An 18,838-nucleotide genomic window follows, 5' to 3' on the forward strand; every position below is an offset into this window, starting at 1 on the left:
GTGGTTACAGGTAACCCATTTCTCTTGTCATCTAAAAATAACCCTGCAACAGTGACGTGGACTTTTGCATGATGACTGCAGATCTGACACATGTCATGTGTTGCTTCGCTCCACACACAGCTCCAACATGTCCTTGAGCAGAGCTAGCAAGTCATTTTCCTCTTGACTGAGCCCCAACAATGTGCTCAGGGTTGTTCCATGTCTGATGGAGATTAATATCTCATTGGATGTGTTAATGAGATACAAAATCAGAGCTTTAGTTCTCCTGCAGTTCGCTTTGCCCGTGGGGATTTGCTAACTGCCAGGACAGATTGAGAAGCGCTTCAGATAAGGGGTAATTATTACTGGAAAAATGACATGCACTGCCAGAGCCATGCCGTACATCTTCACAGGCAACACAAGTTATATCACAACAAAAGGAACACATTTGCTTTAATATTTAAAGCTCAAGGCCTCAGTCTGTGCCCGGGAATGGGAAAAAAAATAATAAAAATCTGCACACAATGAGCGAAGGGGCATCACGGCTGTCACTGGCTGACACAACTAGCTTCTTTCAGCTATTCACCACTTTCTTTACTTGACTGGTATTCAGCTACACATTGTTTGGAGGCTACTCAGCAAATCCCCCCCATGAAAAAATAATATTGAAGCAGCCTGGTAGATAATGTCAGCCTGCTTAAAAAAAAAAAGAAATACAAGTTTAATGTCACTCGACTAATTACGTGTGTAGCTCAGCAGAAACCTGTCTTCTGTACACTGAGCTGTATATGAGAGACAGACCGAACTGTCCTTTGATCATACAGAAATCTAAATTAAGCTTTCAATTAAATGGTTCAGCAGTTTATTGGTGGGGGGCAAAAAAGCCTCAAACCCTTGTTTTCTGAGCTGCGAGGCATAAGAAAACTATTTGCTGAATTAAACATAAAAGTGAAACATATTTTTTCCTGATTAATTAAAGCTTCCCTGGCAATAAAATGCTTTAGTAATCATTAATCATGCAAAACCCATTTAAAACAACCACTAAAACCTTTGAAATAAGATTAGTATCATTCCAAATCACATTCTTCTTTCTCGCTCTGTAACTTTGCTGATGCAGAGGAGTGAATCTGTGTATTGCACCTCGGGCTGCGGGCCCGACCATATCTGTCCTTGTGCACGAAAATGAGATGAAGAGCAGCATCATCAATCTCTGCCTCGTACTTTGTTTCTATCCTCTATCTTCTGCTCTCCATCTAGGCTATATGTGATGCTGCTCGCTCATTACTGACTCCTCGCACTAACACAGTCACTAGAGAGTAAGGGGCCCCCCTACTACAATAAAAATCATTTTCTGAGTCTCCAATAAGTCTCTGCACATCTCCCATTTCATGTGTGGAAGTCTTTGTTACAGCCTGAAATGAAACTTAATGATCCAGATTTACCGCTAACGAGAGGCAGACAAATGACTGCAGAACAAACAGGGATTTGATCATGCAACACTCTGCCCCATTTTCTTCTTGCAAAAGGAACGGATACAAACACATCTTTGTTGCATTAGCCTGTTTTTTTTCTGATACGGAAAACTAACTTCTTGACTGGGGCTCGTGTTGCTGGTGCTGGATACTGGTCGCAAGTAAAAGCCCAACACCATTTTTTTTGGCAACGTTCAACTCTTGGCAAGTTTTCTCTCAAAGTTGCCACAGGGCATCGATGCAGTACCTCAAGTGTGGCATATTGATGAAACCCTGAGACACCTCTCGTACTACTCATTAGATAGATAAGCTGGTGGTTTGCTCTGGGCTGACCAAATATGTGCTCAGAAACAAAGAACAGTACATTTTTCAGAGAAATCTAAAGGGTTCAGGCTAGGGCCACAATATCAGATTTTCACTACATGATTATTATGGCTAGAAGAATTCAGAATATTGTGATATCCATAGAATTTTAAATGTGTATTTTGACGTGTAGTGCAGGGAAGTAGAACTGCGCAAAAGCATACAAAAAGTACAGTTAGACTTACAGGGACAGGTCCCCAGGACTATATGGTACATGGCTTGTGGTGCAGAAAGCCCAAAAAAAAACATTGAAAACTCAACAGAAATGTCAGTTTCAAAAAATCATGACATCAGACCTTGTTGTGAGCAGGAGCTACTTTCATACAGTGGTAGAATCTCTGGGAACTACTTTCTTTCCACTAGAAAGAAAGAAGTTCCTACATGAAACTGCTCACAACAAGGTCTGCGGATTACCTTGAGTTACAGAGTCCTGAATTATGGAAGAGACACTGGTGTGGAATTTTTCAAATGTATTTCTTGGCAGTTTGAGCACCACAAGCCAAGTGCCATTTATTATTAATTTGGAGAAAAGGCAGACATCTCTACGGCCGATACCTCCAAACATTAACAGCTCATACCAAAACAAACTAGATGGATAAATAGCACTACAGGTAGGGAAAAATATGTATATTTAATTTACAGTATGTTTAAAAAGGCTGGATAATTTACACATTAATTTTTTAGATATTATGATCATCAACATCATTATATCGTAACACCCCTAGTTCAGGCGAACACAACAAGAGTCACAGACAGGGAGAAAACAAATGGCTACGTGCAGATATACATGTTGACAGGGCGGAGGAAGGAACAGGCTTTCTATCCAAATTGGTTTGTGTTTTCTGTCGCTGTACACAACAGCAGAGAGCAGAGTGGGCGGTGGATTGTCTGATAAACACCTGTCTGTCACTTCAGAGCCTGTAATAATACAATACACCCAGCCAGTACTGACATTACCAAATGGTAGAGTAATAAACCTGTTCTTTATTTAATTTTGTTTGTTTTATGCTTTACATGATCATTCACTTTTACCAAAGCTCAGCAACAGATGTGTTTCTTAAGGAAAGTTAAGAAGGCAAAATTCCTGTGCCAAGTTGTTGACAGCTTCTACAGAGGAGCAATTGAAAGCATCCTGACTGGGAACATCACAAAACGGTATTGGATGTGCCCGGCTCAGGACAGGGAGACTCTGCAGCAGGTCATTAAAACAGCTCATTAGCATCCATCTACAGCGCATAAGTAATATTTGGCCGAGTATGTACCTGTGCAGTGTCCAGACGATACTAAAATCTATACCCACCCCAGCCACGGCCTGTTCACCTGCTGCTGTCTGGCAAGAGATACAGAAGTATCTGCAGCTGTACCACCAGACTACAGAGCAGTTTCTGCCCTCAGGCTGTGAGACAGCTTAATTCATCCTCACCACTCCTCCATGTAAAATATTTTGTTCTATATTTTTATCTCTACAGCTATTCTAGTCAATCATTTAAATGGGGAACGACATAAAAACCTAGTTGTCCAACCATGTTTTATAATGATAAGTACATCTTTTTTTTTTACAAGCATATGTCTGGTTTTATCTGATCACAGCACAGAGACATTAATTCCAGTGCAAGGACCCCTCACTGTCAGAATAGGGTGACTGTGACAGGTAAACACCTTGGGGAGAGGGAACACTGGGATTTGTCACCGTGCAGACACAGAGCCACACTGCTTACTCATTACCGAGTATATAGCCATGACTGAGCTGACTGTTCCAATTTTCAGAAATGTGAAGGACTTGATCTTTTTGTTCGGTGTTTCAACGTTGAATATGCACAGCAAATCCAATTTTCCTGTTCAGACAGCAAAGGTCAAATCCGTGCCACGCAGATGACAAATTCTTCTATCGAAGAACACATTCAGAAATAGGCTTTGTGAGTTGCACCCCACTGTTGATTCCCTTGTATTTCTTTCTCATTAGTCTTTCCTCTGAGGACGACTGGCTAACAACTGGTGTCTCAGAGGGCAGTTTCATTTCCTCACAAAACACAAAAAGTGTTGCTTATTGCTTTACTTACAGTGGATGTGTTGTAATGGGTGTGTAGAGGAGCAATTAGTGCACTGGTGCAAGTTTTATTCACTTTTACTAAACTGCTATTTTTCACTTTGAGTGATTGCAGTCTTCAAACAATGTAACAGTGTTTAATTCAAAATGAATCACAGTCTCTGCAGTACAATTTCGCTAAGATCCACATCCACAGACTATGCAGGTGGTTTACTAAACATATTACAGCTCTCAGAAAGAAGCCAACTAGAAGAAAAAAATAACCCATCTGTGAAATAAGACAAATGGTACATACAGTATGTAAAAATGTAGCCAGATAGAAATTAAAGTTTTCAGTTTGCCACCTTCTGTGCACACTGGCACGAGAACAGAACATGGAGCTACATGGGAGTCTGCCATGCATAACTGATGTAGAATCACGGCACTGGTTAAAGAAAAACAGTGACAAACTTCTCTAAAATCTCTGAACTCTCTATCTCTCTCTCTTTTTTTTTGGCTGATTGGGGTGGCAGACACAAGCTGTAAACAAAACATCAACATGTTACCACTCTTTAAAATGACACGACGGAGGTGTTAGCAAACAGTTGCCTATATCCAGCAGATACAGAGCAAAACTATCATGCAATTTGTAGCTGTGTTTCTGGCCATATGGCATACAAGATCCAAATTTTACCCTTCTTTCAGCTCTGTTTTTGGTCTCTACCACCTCCAGAAATAAATATTTGACTCTGCTGATTTTGAACATCTGTTGTTTAGCAAAGGACAGGTAGGGTAAAGTGGGATTACAACTTTTTGCTAAAAACAGCTGCCAGCTGTGGCTGAAAATGCACAAACCAACTGTTCCTTCCTGTGTCACTGATTGAGTCTATAACATTAAGTTCATGTCTGTAAACTACACTACAGGATCATTTGGGCAGATAATTTGTTCAGCCTCGAATTTGGAACATCCCTCTAATTGTTAGGACCCAAAATCTGTCTAATTATCTTCTAGTGTGGGGCCAAATAAGGAAAATAATAGCTTGGCTACAGATTTGCCTTGACAAGAATGTGGTTACGTTTAGGTCAAATTATTTTGATTATGGACGGGGTCAGTTTTCATGAAGATATGTGGGAAGTGGTAGGCCCTGATTAACTCTCAGTGAATGAAGGTGCAATACTTTCCATCGAAGCCAACTTCAGAATCATGACAATGGCGCTACTAGAATTGTACACCAACTCCTGAGGGTCTTTCCTATAAAAGACAGACAATAGTCTATACAAACCAAATTCCCACTTTACAGGACTATTCTTCAAATTTCTATTCATTGTTTGACTCGCCCAGTCTCCCCCCTCATCTCATCTTTAGTCCTTAAAGATGACTCATTGAAGTCTTAAACTGCGACACAATGCAGAACAAATTGTCACATATTTTACTGTTTCTTCAAGTGAAAGAAAGCAAGTCTTTTCTGTATTGTCAGATCACAGAGACTCTGCTGGCTTATCTCCAAAAGAAAGAATGTTACCTCATAAACAAACACTTAAGTGACAGTCACACATCTTCTATTATTAGCTGTACAGACAAGGATAAACTCATGTCAACTTGGCAAATCTTCCTTTTTCACATCTAATTTGTTACATTCACGGTGAAGCACCTCTTTTAGAAGTGTTCAGTGCTCTTACACTCAGTTTCACCATCATTCTTGGGTCACATGTATACTGTCAGGGCACACTGGCTCCTAAGAACCGAAGCTAACGATATTTTCCTGTTGCTCTCATTGCACAGCTCTGGACAAGTGCGTTCACTAACTGCCCGGAAAGTGTAATAAATGATGTGGAGAGAAGCAGCATCACAGCCAGAGGTCCCCAACAGCACATCATTAAACAGGATACTTAATTCCCTCGTTTGTTCTGCAAGCCTGTGCCGGGTAGCCTGAGGCCAGGGCACTCGACAGAGTGAGGGGAAGACCCCCGCTACCTCTCTGTAATTGGTCTGGAAAAAGCAAAGCATGGCCAGGGATTAAACACAATTCTGCCTGTAAACAAACACATGACTAGATGTGTCTGCTGGTTTGTTGGGTAAGATAAATCTGGGGTGTGGCATGGCCTTACCTGCCCTCTGGATGAGTCTTTTCGCTGGACTCTCTTTTTAAAACTTTGCAGTGACACCTCACCTCGCTTTTGTCACATTTGTCCTCTTTTGATCCTCCTTTAAGACTATTTTTACATACTTCTCCCTCTCTCCTCTAACAACTTTCCCCCCTAACCCTCTCTAACACATTCATCTTCCCTCTGTTCACCGCCTTAGATGGATATCTCACCTCCCTTTTTCTCTCACATGTCCACCTGCTTTCCCTCCATGCACCGTCCCCGATGCATTTTCTTTTTCCCCTTCTCCCTATGTCCCTGTGCACATGTGCTTTGGTGCTTCCCTCCTCTGCTTGCCAGGTTCTGCTTCCTCATTCCGAGCTAATAAACCTTTGCTGGTGTTCGGTGCGCCGTGTTGGGTTGACGGAGGCACAATGAGGTCACAGCGTTAAAGACGGATGGCTGTAATCTGGTTTGTGGCCCAGCCATCTGCTGTAGTCAGCTGGTTGCTAACTGCGGGGCCAGCCTTTATTATACTACAGCCTCTACATGGCATTTAATCAGAGAGCTTAACACCACTGGGTTGTGGAGGAAAAGAGGGGCTACCTACACATAAGCCATACCTGGAGGCAAGACTGCTCATGTGAGGAGAGAAGACGGAGAGAGAAATTCTCCATTAAGAAGAAAGAACAGTAGCTCTTAAAGGGATAGTTCAGATTATTTTATGTGGTAGGTTTTGAGGTACAGTTCTAAGTGTATTAACTATGGTAGATGCCAGTCGGCACGGCCCCAGTTAAGAGAAGCAGAGAGCGGCACCAGCATGGAAGCTCAGTAATGAACTGCTGTGGACAGAGTCAGCAACAAAATGTATTTTAGCCAAAAAATGTGTATAATTTTAACATTATCGAAAATATTTTCACTGCTTTACTTTGTTGTCAGACAGTCTTTTGTCACAGAACTCACACAATAACACAAACTGACAGATCGAGGCAGTGGTAGACCAGAAACTCATGTGCTCTGGAATGTAAAATGACTGATTTCACCTATGGAGTTTTGTTGGTTTGGAGAGAGTGATGATGGGCTTGCATAATGCCGGTTTCCAATCAGAAAAGGCCGTCTGACTGCATGGTAAAGCACTAAAAATCTTCTATATATTGCATATACTTAAACTCAAATTTCTGTTTTTTAGGTGGAGCTTTTTGAAGTGGCTAAAATGACCCCGTCTGCAGAAGTTCATTGCTTCACTTCTGTGCTGGTTCCCCTACTCTGCTTCTAGTAACTCGTGGCATCTTGATGGACTTTTACTGTAGCTAATACACTGACATCAGATGAAGGATGACCCCACTTTTAATGATACGAACTATTCCTTTAAGCAGGATGAAACTGATAGAAAATGCAGAAGTAAGAGGGGAGACTGGGTGACTAAATGAAAGCAGCGAAAAAATGTGTTCCTCCTGCAAAACCACATGCTATATGTTCGTTTCTTCCCCACATCTCGTCGACAGCTTGTCACCCGGAAGGATCACAGTTCGCCGAGGCGTCACTCATGATTTAAAGATGACCTATTTGAAAGACTAAAATATCTGTTTTGCAGGCCTCTGTCGATAGACATTTAAAAGCTGCCAGCTACTGTACGTCTTCCAGACTTGTTAATAAATGCCTTGTGATTAGGAGATCAAATAGAAGAAGTGAATTAGTGATTCCTCTGATCACAGCCTGTAGCAGAGGATGAGGAGAGCCTCACACGGCATACGAGATCTCACTGGAGAGAGGCAAGCAAGCAAGACGGCAGAGAGAAAACAGAGCAACATCTGAAGGCCTCGTGTGATGGACGCCGATTGTCCTTCATCTAATTCTCACATTATTTAACATAAAGTGCCGTCTGAGTTATCGCACCGCACAATTTCCTCAAATTTGCTGGACGTGTCATTTGGAGGCAGTCTGAAAACGCCATCTCCAATAACATATAATTTGCTGTGACGGCCCTGCTTTTCAATGACACTTGAAGACCAATAAAGGGAAATATATTTGGTAGCGATCAGCATTATCCTGGTTTCACATCCTATTAGGTCCAAGCTGAGATAAACAGGCTGTAATTTGGCAAGATGGGAAAAACATGAAATACGGTCGCAATTCACTGGAACTTGTGTGAATGAGGCTGTTCTGCCGCCCAATTTCGCACTAATGCTGACTCATTTGATTTCAGCCCTACTTGGGTATCTTTTCCAGACTTCACATGTTACAAGAAGGTGTTGCTGTGAAGTCAAGAGACTCTATTAAAATTCCACTGGAGGGATCAGGGTTTGGAGATTTTTTTTTTCCCCCAAAGTTAAGCTGGTAATATTTTGGAGATAAGGCAGCAGACATATTTACTCCTGACGTAGTGTGCCTCTGAGACCTGATCCAAATCTGAGAAAGGATTGGCTGTTAAATGAATTCCTTTATCTGCCTGAGAGACTAAGTTCGAGCAATAACCTCAGAACAAAGAGGGAGAATTAGCCGACGTCCCGAGGGCCAGGCGACATGGAGACTTTGAATATATAAATAGATGGATCTATCAACGGTATGTCCTTGAGAGCACATATAAGTCTTCGTTGCTTGTCCTGAGCAAGACATTTGTCATCTTCAGGATGAAACATTTGTTGGGTGGGTTTAATTAAACACAGTCCGTTCATGGTTGTCAGTAATCTCCAGAGCTTTAGATATCGTCGTCCGTTGTCACCACACAGGCAGACACCTGACTTGAACCCTTGCACGGGTCATGGGAAATATGCTTGGGACCAATTACAGGGAGGCAACTGGTTGGGATTGGGCTGCATTTTGTGGCCTAACCTTTGACTGCTGGGTTAATGGCAGAATGAAGACATTCAACCTCCTGTCTAAGAAACATCCTAATATAAAAAGAGCAAACCCGGAGCCCCGGAAGCAACTGGAGCATGGAAATGTTTATCACACCTTTTACTGCCTTGTGCTGCGTGGGCCTGTGTGTGTGCGTGTGTGTGTGTGTGCAAGCTTTAGGACATTAATTTTCCAAGTCTCAAACTGCGATACACTGTACGTCTCGGTTGGATTTGGAGTCGCACGTACTGTACACAAAATGGATAAGCTGTGGTGATGTGTTTGACTGCATCAAGAAAGTGTACCAGAGTTAACCGGAGCAATAACAGACATAAGCTTTAACACTCAGACACAACATGGGAGACAAAATTAACTTACCTTATCTGAGTACACGAAGAACAGGATGAGTAATATCAGCTCTGCCAGGAGAATTATCAGCAGGACAATGAAGAACTGTCAGAGAGAAGTGGAGAGCCTTGTTTTAACAGTTGCTTTGGCAATATCGTTAACCCACAAAAACATGATGAATATAAATCTGAAACGAAGCAGTCATTTGTGAGGAAAAACAGCCACCATATGACTGCAGACTAAATACATGACAGTTTTTATACATTTTATAACGAGCTCCGCGTCTGTGATTTGGTATTGGCTTTTGATTCATCATCTACTCTCACCCTCAAATGAAATGTGTGGGTGTGTGATTCCTTCTAAATCTGTGCATGGAAACATGATGAATCAATCTAAATTAAAGGAAGAGTTCGACATTTTCTGAAATGTGGTTATTTGCTCTCTTGCTGAGAGATAGATGAGAAGAAGATTTGTATTTGTGCAGGAAATCTGAAACTACAACCAGCAGCCCATTAGCATAGCTTCACATTGAAAGTGGAAAAAGAGGGCATTGGTTCTGACTGAATCCGCCTACAGCACCTCTACAGCTTATTAATTGTGGTTTTATTTGTGGGGTTATATGCTAAACTGGAGTCTCCCTTGGTTGCTGGCAACCTCAGTGATAGTGACAACAAGACTCCAGGAAGGATATGTATTGCAAAGATTTGTGAGCTTTAAAGGTGTTGGTAGGCAGATTTTGTTGAACAAGATCTGGAATTTTATCAGTTTACGGACAAGGCCACTTGGCCTTTGGTGTTGTCAAGAAGGCGAAATGCAATGAATTTAAAATAATGAGATGGTATTTAAAAATAATGACTTATCTCAAAATACTGAGTCAGTATTAGGGCTGCACAAATGTTATCAAAATTGCAATACAGCTGAGTGCAATATCCATATTACAGAAAGTGCATTTTTTTTGTAGCTGTTTGTCAGAACAGATGTGTGAACCATGGAACTGTAGAGTACCATCAGGCTTTGTGATCAAAGAAAGTTTATATCAGGTCGACACTGTCCATGTGTCCATATTCGCGCTCATCCACATGAGCACTTTCCCTCTCACATTATTCCTCTCTCTCTCTCTCTCTTTGCTGCGAGTCTGCATCATGCTTAAATAGCCCGGTTTTTAAGTGGTTCATGCCGGGCTCGAAATCTAACCCACCACTGGTTGTGTGCGCAGTGTTTCACTTGATGTTGCCCAGTTAGAATCTCAACAAAAAAAGCCCCAGCAGCAGGAAGGAGGCAGAGGAGAAAACGGTGAAATCAGGCCACTGAAGGCCACAGTGGCTGCAGGGCATATCATTTTATGAGGGGCATTATGTCAAACTGACTAAACTAAACGAACTGGCTTCTGGCAGTAGTTTCATATTGAGGATGCAGACATGAGAGCAGTATTGATCTTCTCATCTAAACATCCTCTAATCAAATAAACATATTCTGCTAAATGTAGAACATTTTTTATTTAAGGTTACAGTGCATGAGCTTAGCCTGTGAGCTGAACAGGTTTCTCAATAATAAAATAAAGCACTCAAAAACACTCAAAGAAGGCCAAAAAAGAAAGAGGAAGGAGGTGGGAGTGACATAGGGAGGGGAAAAAAAGGAATCCAAGCACTGGAGGGCTTGTGAACGTGTGAAAGGAGGGGAAGAAGGTTTAATACCTCCCTAGATTAATTTCCAGCACAGCCTTGCATCTAATCTACTATTCTCCTCTCCCTACTTGACTCCTCTTCAGCTCAATATTTACCAAGCTCTTCTGCACAGCACGGGAGGAGGCACGCGAACCTAGACTTGAGAAAACCCCATTAATTCCAAACTCATTTGGGAGGAAAGGGGTAAGCTATTATTTGTGTCAAGGCCCAAATGAAATAGTTCAGACAATTTGTTGATGGTTGGGTATCTGGGCTGCCAGTTTAGCGTAACACTGCTGTGCCTTCACAGTCGGTTTGTCACATTTTCTTGTGCTGAAAGTTAAAGGCACAGCTTCTGTACACTAAATTGGTGATGCTCTGATGGCACCGTGTGAGAATTTGTGAGTATGTACCGAGTTGCGTACACAGCTTTGTGGGCGTATGTTCTCATTTGCTAGCGTTTCACACTTTCAAGGTTTTAAAGTGTTGACGTCTCAGCCGGATATCTCAGTGTTTTCGCTCCCACTTTGTTTGTTCTTTTAAAAATTTGTCTCAGTAAACAATTTTTGGCAGCGAAAGAGAGAGACTGAAAATTTACCGCAAAGGATGTCTAGGCTTTGAATATTTCTAATCCAGGGAGAGTTGTCCGCGGAGTAGCTTCAGAGATAATATGTCAAGGTAGACGCTCAGATCTGTTTGCTCGGGGAGATCTAAGCCCACTCTGATGTTTCCAAGTCCTGCATCCACCACTACACCTCCCCAACCCCCCCCCCCACCTCTGGGTGCACTGAGCTGGACGGACAGACAGAACAACAACAACAAAGACTAGCAGACACCTCTGCATTAAACACAATTATCGTAGCCGAATATGAAATGCTGCTACGCACAGATGTGGCAAGACACTTAATGAGAAACATCACTACTTGCAGGTTTTTCATTAAGTCTCTCTTCTTTCTCATTCCAGCCGTCCTCCTCCGCCCCCCCGCGCTCCGCTCTCCGTCCTCTCTCTGCTTCACAGTTGTTAGTCAGGTGAAGGAAGCCATGTCGAACACTGAGGATTTGGTGGGGCTTTTTGACTGATGCAAGAGCTTCAAGGGATTGAGCTGTTTGTGATGTTAAGTACCCAGAGCCTCAACTCCACTTCTCATTTAAAGTTTCTATACATGAAAGTTTTTTTTTTTTTTCTGTTTTTTTGCGGCTCAGATCCACCTCATTCCATTGGGTGAACTTTTATAATTAACTTGTGCTTAAGATAAAACACTCGTACAACTTTGGGCAAACAGTGCAACGTCAAGACAGAGAAGTCTTTGTAATGAATAATAGAACATTCTCAATTATTGAGCGCAGAAAAATCCTTGTGTGTGTGCCATGTACATACAGTAACTCAACCAAGTTGGGGACACAAAAGGCCTCCTGACTGACAGTTCTTTCACTGGGCTGTGACCAAAGCCATGGAAATAACATGAACGCGTTGGTGTTAATTTGCAGAGAGGGAGATTCCCACTGCTCAGCTCTATTTTTCCTTTGTGAGCCACTGAGGTTTGATACAATGCAGACTGAACTCCTCCTGTCACTCGTCTACCTCCGCTGATGTTCTAGCTGGAAGACAATACAAATATGCTGCTGGGTTCTCGCTGGCCTGTGACCAGTGTGTAGGTGTATAAACACAAATGTGAGAGGCTGTCTCCACAAGACGCTTCTGTCAGTATTTGCATGAGTGATGCGCGGGAATGTGAGGAAAAAAAAGTCCAAAGGAGGAGAGAATGAGTAGGAGAGGAGTTTAGGCAGGTGTCTATGTGTGTCTTATCCATAATGAGGCATTCGGTATTTAGATGTAACTCACGCTCAGAAGCAGGCACTTGTTCTCCTTGATGGCACCCAGGCAACCGAGGAAGCCCGTTACCATGACGATGGCGCCAATGGCGATTACCATGTTGGCAGCAGACAGTGAGGGGAATGAGGGCGAGAAGGTGGCGAAGCTGCCCTGAGACACGGAGAGCCAGATGCCCACGCCAAGCAACCCACAGCCACATAACTGCAAAGAAAAAGATAAGACAGATGACAAGGTGAGAAAAGATAAACAGCAGGTAAGTTTATATCATTTAAGGGAGCGATGTAACAATTGTGTGTCCAAAAATAAGTACAGCAGTCCAAATAGCAAGTTGAAGCCAAGTTAAATCCTATTTAATAGAAGTGAGTTGTTTTCCCCCGTCCCTTCCTCCCCAGGCTTGAGGAAGCTCAGGCAGGCTGCAGGATCACTGCAGAAGTGCAAGACAAGCACAACAATTTAATTTGACAAGTGACAAAGAATCCTATGCTGTAAGTTGATCACCTGGTTTATAACTGTTGATGTAAAGTTAAGTTTGTTATCCTGAAAACAAAGAAGTCCACTGCTGCGAAAATACACGTTCCAGGGTTGTAGTTCAGATAATTTCCTGCCAGACTCTTATGACTCATAAAGACACTTACTTATTTAGCAAACATTCAGCATTATTTTGAACTCTTAATTAATGCAAAATGGACAAACAAAGAGAAGAAAAACCAGACAACTTAACTCAACTTAGCATGCTTTCTTAATCTCTGACGATGATCATTACTACAGTAAATATATTACAGATTTGCCCTTTAAGGGCTGGCTACAGAAATGATAAACAACCAAGTTAATTTCAGCTCTCCCTTGGCAGATTTTTCTCATAACGACAAGCTTCAGGATATAGTACTCCACACAGTAAGTGTGAATGAACACAAATCTCAGTTCAAAAAGCCCCATGCAACAGGCTCAATTTGCCTGTCCGCCCTGGGAATTGCCCACGTAGTCATCCGTCACCAAACACTGACAAAGAGAGTTTACCCCAATTACGACTATAATAAGCCACTAACAGCTCTGCAAGAGATTAGAGCAAAAAATTGGACTTGGGCCGTGCCGCTGTTGCACGTTTGAGCTGATTACGTTAAATCCAGAACAAACAGAGATGTAATTACTGCCACCCCCTACAATGAAAACTTCCCAGCTTTCCTGAGCAACCTGCAGTAGACTTGAACTTCACCTAGAGGGAGCAATTCCCTCATTCCTCTCTGCCATGCTGCCAGGCCCCCACTGATGTGTGAGGCCTGTCCATTAATGCATGAAAGTGTTTATAGAACTCTTTGATTGGCAAAGTGGAGTGCCCCACCTGCTGATGCTTTGCTCCATCTATCAGAGATAAGAGCTACGCAATATGCCCACCCCTTGGTGAAATATAGGCTCGGAGGTAAGTGGTGACATTTTTGCCTGCACCTAATAGAATGAAATACCCCAGGCAATATTGCCACGAATAAAAAAAAAACTCCAAAATGAGGTAAAATATGGAACGGCACCATGGTAAATCATCGCACCGCCGCTCTCTCCACCCTTCTATTCACATCACTCTTCTCCTCCTTTCTCATCTTCGCACCGCTGCTCCATAACACTTAAAATGCCTGTCAGCAATATGTGCAACAAACCTGCTGCGCATGCAAACAAACACGCACAGAAGCACACATTCATATGCACACACAGTCATCATCAGGTAGGAATTTTGGATAAATCAACTGTTTCCTCTTTCTCTTTCAGAGTAAAATAATGAATGCACCACACACCGTGCTAATTTCCTCGGTCTGACAAAGTTTAACTGACAAATAGAGCAACTGATAATAAGCCTGGAAATGTGCTGCAGCAAACCAAACTCTGTGTGGCTTCACTTTGACTAATGGCAACGTCTGTTGATCAGCTATGCTGCACAGCAGTCAAACAAAGTGACTTAAAGCACATTACAAGTACCACCGCACTCAAAGGTAGTTGCACTCAGAGATGTTAGGCGATGATGTGTAAGAAAAACTTTGGAGTTTCAAATGCGAGCCTGATGAAGTGCTGAGAGACGCCTCAGGTCTAATGAGTCCTATAGGATCTGTAGATACACAAACTGAGTTCAAGCAAACCCCCTCTCAAGTGTCCTCATTAACCTGTGACCTTTGTGCTGCAGGGTTTAACTGTGTGCAGGCCTCCAACGATGAGAGTGCTTCAGCGCATATACAGCAACGCACTCAGGGTGGATGAACGATACGTGTGAGCTCTCCTGAGGACTCAGATATGACTAGATTCAATTGACAGTGAGGACACAGAGCGAAAGAGGCAGGACTGTACATAAACTGCTGGTTAGATAAAAGCCTGCTCAAATTCCAGCACTGATTGACTACAGCACAACTGTACTGTAAAATGAAGTCCATTACTATCACTACTACTCATCGAAAAGCAACCAGTGCACCGCCAGTTCAAAGCGTACCTGTTTTTGATTTCTTTGCCTCTGGTGTTGCTGCTTGAAACTTTCTCAAGAACCGCTTATCCAAACACTTCACTCTCAACTCTGTGTTGAATTATCAAAATGTTACCCGTTGAGAGACCCTAAATTGACCCTACACCTCTCTCTACAAGGCTCTGGGAATAAAATCTAATAAGTCTAACGTATCTTTTTTGAATTGTTATCTAATTTATAGATTATTCTAGCGATTATTTTTATCACTTGATTAATAATACCTAACAATTAATTAACCCAAAGTAAATTTCAATATTTTATACAATCATCTAATCATCATCATCTAATTTCCACGTCACTGCTGTGTTATGATATTATGAATAATTGATCCTTTTTGCCTGATCAGAAAAAATACTGGACCTTAAATTCAAAGGAGCTGCCGAAACACAGAGACTTTTTTTTATTATTATATTTTCGGACTTTATTTGATCTTGCAGTCACACAAAACCTGCTCTACCAAGTGAGCTACTGGATTTTCTGAAAGATTGTGGAGTGAAGTGTGAGTGCCGCTGTCAAGGTCAAGCGCCTCGAACAGAGACTCTGAATGAAGGGCACTTGTTTTGTCACATACGGATGACAGTAAAGTTGCATTAGATTTCTCAGCCTGAATGAACGAGCGGTCCGAGTAAGACCAGTCCTGAGAGACGGGAGCTGCAGCAGTGCTCGAAAGACTTTCAATCATCTATCGTCTAAATAATTCAGAGGCGACTGTATTCGCTGGGAGGCATCCGCTGGCCCTTTGTGATTTCCTGATTAAAACAGAAGATTGAAATGTCAATTGAAAATGCTGGTAAAGGTCGTGTCCCTATGCAAAGTGGCTAATATATGGAACCACAGCTGACACCGTTCAGACGACCAGACTATATGAAGCGTGAGGGTGGGTTTGAGGGAGCAGCAGAGGAATAGTAAGTTTCAGAGGCCGCATAGATAGTGGATTTACTGCCAGTGAGGGGAGCGCTGGGAGGTTTAAGACTCCAGGTGGGGAGGGATACAGTGCTTTGACTTAATTGTGTTTAATGCCCAGTGAAGGGAGCTTGTCCAAGTGTGTCGCTCTCTTAAGTGACTGTGAAACCACCCAGCCCCCGCTCAATCTGTCTGATCTGAGCCCTACCAGGAGCACCGTCTAATCCCTGCCCTGCTTCTACTACCACTACTACTACTACAACAACATGCTGTTGTCAGACCTCTGTGTCAGTGCCACAGGAAATACCTCTGGTGTAAGCTCTGATCTCTTTGGGTTATCTGACCTTGGTGTGTGTGTGCGTCTGAGCTTGACCTCGAGGATCTCCGCTGAGCTCCTTATCTGCTTTTAATTGTTGGACGATTGTGTTGTGATCGCCCATCTGCGGGGGAAGGATCAAGGAATCCCCAAATACTGGACAGGCTTGTACACAGTCATGGAGGAGGCTCATTATTCATGCAGTCGATGTTAATACAGCAATCAATCTGGCAGATGCCGCGGGCTTATTATTAACATTTAGGTTGAAGGAATAAATTGACCTATTTCATACTGGCCATATTTTATTTTACAGTTCACTAACAAGACATAACAAGCCATACTTTGTATCAAATTAGACAAAAAACTGGTGTTAATTTTTTTATGTTTATGCTCACTTTATCCAGGAAATGACAGTGCACCTTAATTAACATGAAAGAACAAAAAATAATTTTATTAAAGGGTTATTAAAGATGCATTACAACAGAACTGTACTGTAAGTAATATTACATATCTGCCTCTTCCTATTTTAAAGGATTATGTGAACCCCATCTAGCAGAATTATAGAAGTAGAGGAATAGTTTGCCTATGGGTGGTAGGTAAAGGTGATTTTATCAAAAAAGTAGGCATAGGTCTTGGCTACTCTATGAATTGTATCGGCCCAGCCAAAGAAGGTGTGACACAAGTAGCAGATGTGTGATTTCACTTAAGTTCACAGTACTGTTCTGTTGTAAATTGTTTCTAATTACCCTCTAAAAGATGTCTAATAGGTGTCTTATTAGTACACTTTAATTTACAGTGCAGTTCTATTGCAATGTGTTGCTAATTACCCTCTGATAAAGTCTAATAATGGTGTAACAGTGGGAAATAATATACTTAACCTTACAGTAGAGGCTCTAATAAAGTGTAAAATATTGTCTAATAAAGAGCATATTATTTCTAGTTTTTGTCTAATTTGATATACTTGTTATTTCTTGTTAGTGTAGTGTAAAATAAAGTGCCACCATAGGATCAGAACTCATTCTTTATTCATGATGTGCCAGTCACTTATTACAAATGTATGACAGTCCTAACCTGGCCATTGTTAGCACATAATAATTTGTTGTTGGGGTCCCTGTCCATGCAACTGAGCCCAGTGTGATTCTCTACCAATTATCTGTGCAGATCGAAACAACCAGATAGAAACTCTGGGCTGTTCCTCAGCTTTTACCATCCATGTATGTAACTTTGCAAGGCTTGGACACATCATTAAACAGCTGGTGGGGGAGGGGGGGGGGGGCACATGACAGCCTGCCAGGTCACCTTCTATTTCAATTTTAACAAGCTTCAGTGAGGAACTGAATCTTTTAGCAGTTCTACGTTTTCAAATATGTATTTCTGGTTTAGCTACTAGAAAACACTGTCAAAACAAACTTGTCTGTTTTGTTTCGCTGATGTTCTGTTTTTGTCTCGCTGACGTCCGTGCTCATACATGGAGCAGAGATGCTTCTGTCCTATTTATCACTGTGAAGGTTACTTTCATACTGGAAGCTGATAGGAACATATCTTCCCGCTGTGATAATGAAAAAATTCTTTGCTGTCTGGATTACAAAACTCACTGCTCTTAGTGGTGAATCGAGTTCAGAAAGTCAACAGCACTTCTGACAGGAGGGAGGGATGCTGGGAGCATGTAATTGTGGTTGATACGGAGTTGTTTGAAAAAAAAAAAAGAAGAAAAAAAATCAATGAAGAGGAGCGAGACTGGGCTGAGAGAATATGTGACCTTTTCATGTGTGTTAGGCAGTATTTTGAGAGTACATCCATGGCGAGATGGAATTGAGTCCGGTGTCTAAATGTCATTTTGTGGAAGAAGCGACACAGGGAGCCCAGCAGAGAGAGCAACATTAACTTCCTGGTAGAGGAAATTGGAGGACATGAGATGTGACTCTATCTAGCTGGATGAATGGGGCCCTACTGTTTGATGCTCCTGTAACAAGCTCAGGGTGAAAATAATTGCAATTACACTGTGGGAAGCAACTTTGGGAACACTTTCCAAACAGGAAGGAGAGGTGACAGAGTTCAACCATAAGGTGTGTGAAAGAGAGATAGAAAAGTATTAAAGCCAGAAAGACTGGGCGCACATGTGAGACCTGTATAGGAGAAAGAAAGATTGAGCTTAGAGGGAGAGAAGAAGGAGAAAATAGAGGCTGACCCTTCATCCGAGTGGCTAGCTCAGAGAATTATCAGTCGTTGTGGGAACTTGCTCAGTGACACGGAGCCACCCGACACAGGGTCCCTCTTCAATCTCCCCAAGAGGAAACGGGGGTCCGTGGGTGGGGTGGTTCAGTGTCTGTGTGTGTGTGTGTGTGTGTGTGTGTGTGTGTGTGTGTGTGTGTGTGTGTGTGTGTGTATGGAGGTTAGAGGATTGACCTTTTCACACTCTGAGCACCCGGGGGAGGTCACGTCCTGTCGTAAAGAATGACAGCTTTTGTCAAATTACTGCTGTCCTCTGTGGCTGCTTTCATCACACGGGCTCA

General features: G+C 42.3%; 1 protein-coding gene across 2 annotated transcripts in view; it reads right to left on the minus strand.

Annotated features, from left to right (window-relative positions):
* tspan9a (tetraspanin 9a) overlaps positions 1-18,838 on the minus strand; it is a 230,455-nt gene that overhangs the window by 8,293 nt on the left and 203,324 nt on the right. For both annotated transcript variants that reach the window (XM_084734821.1, XM_084734820.1), the window contains 2 exons: positions 12,619-12,810; positions 9,142-9,216 (listed from right to left, as the gene is read on the minus strand). In XM_084734821.1, coding sequence (XP_084590947.1) covers positions 9,142-9,216; positions 12,619-12,810 — 267 coding nt within the window. The remainder of the gene's footprint in view (positions 1-9,141; positions 9,217-12,618; positions 12,811-18,838) is intronic.

Source organism: Lutjanus erythropterus, chromosome 13, assembly GCF_056507025.1.
Source record: "Lutjanus erythropterus isolate fLutEry1 chromosome 13, fLutEry1.hap2, whole genome shotgun sequence".
Classification (NCBI taxonomy): domain Eukaryota; kingdom Metazoa; phylum Chordata; class Actinopteri; order Lutjaniformes; family Lutjanidae; genus Lutjanus; species Lutjanus erythropterus.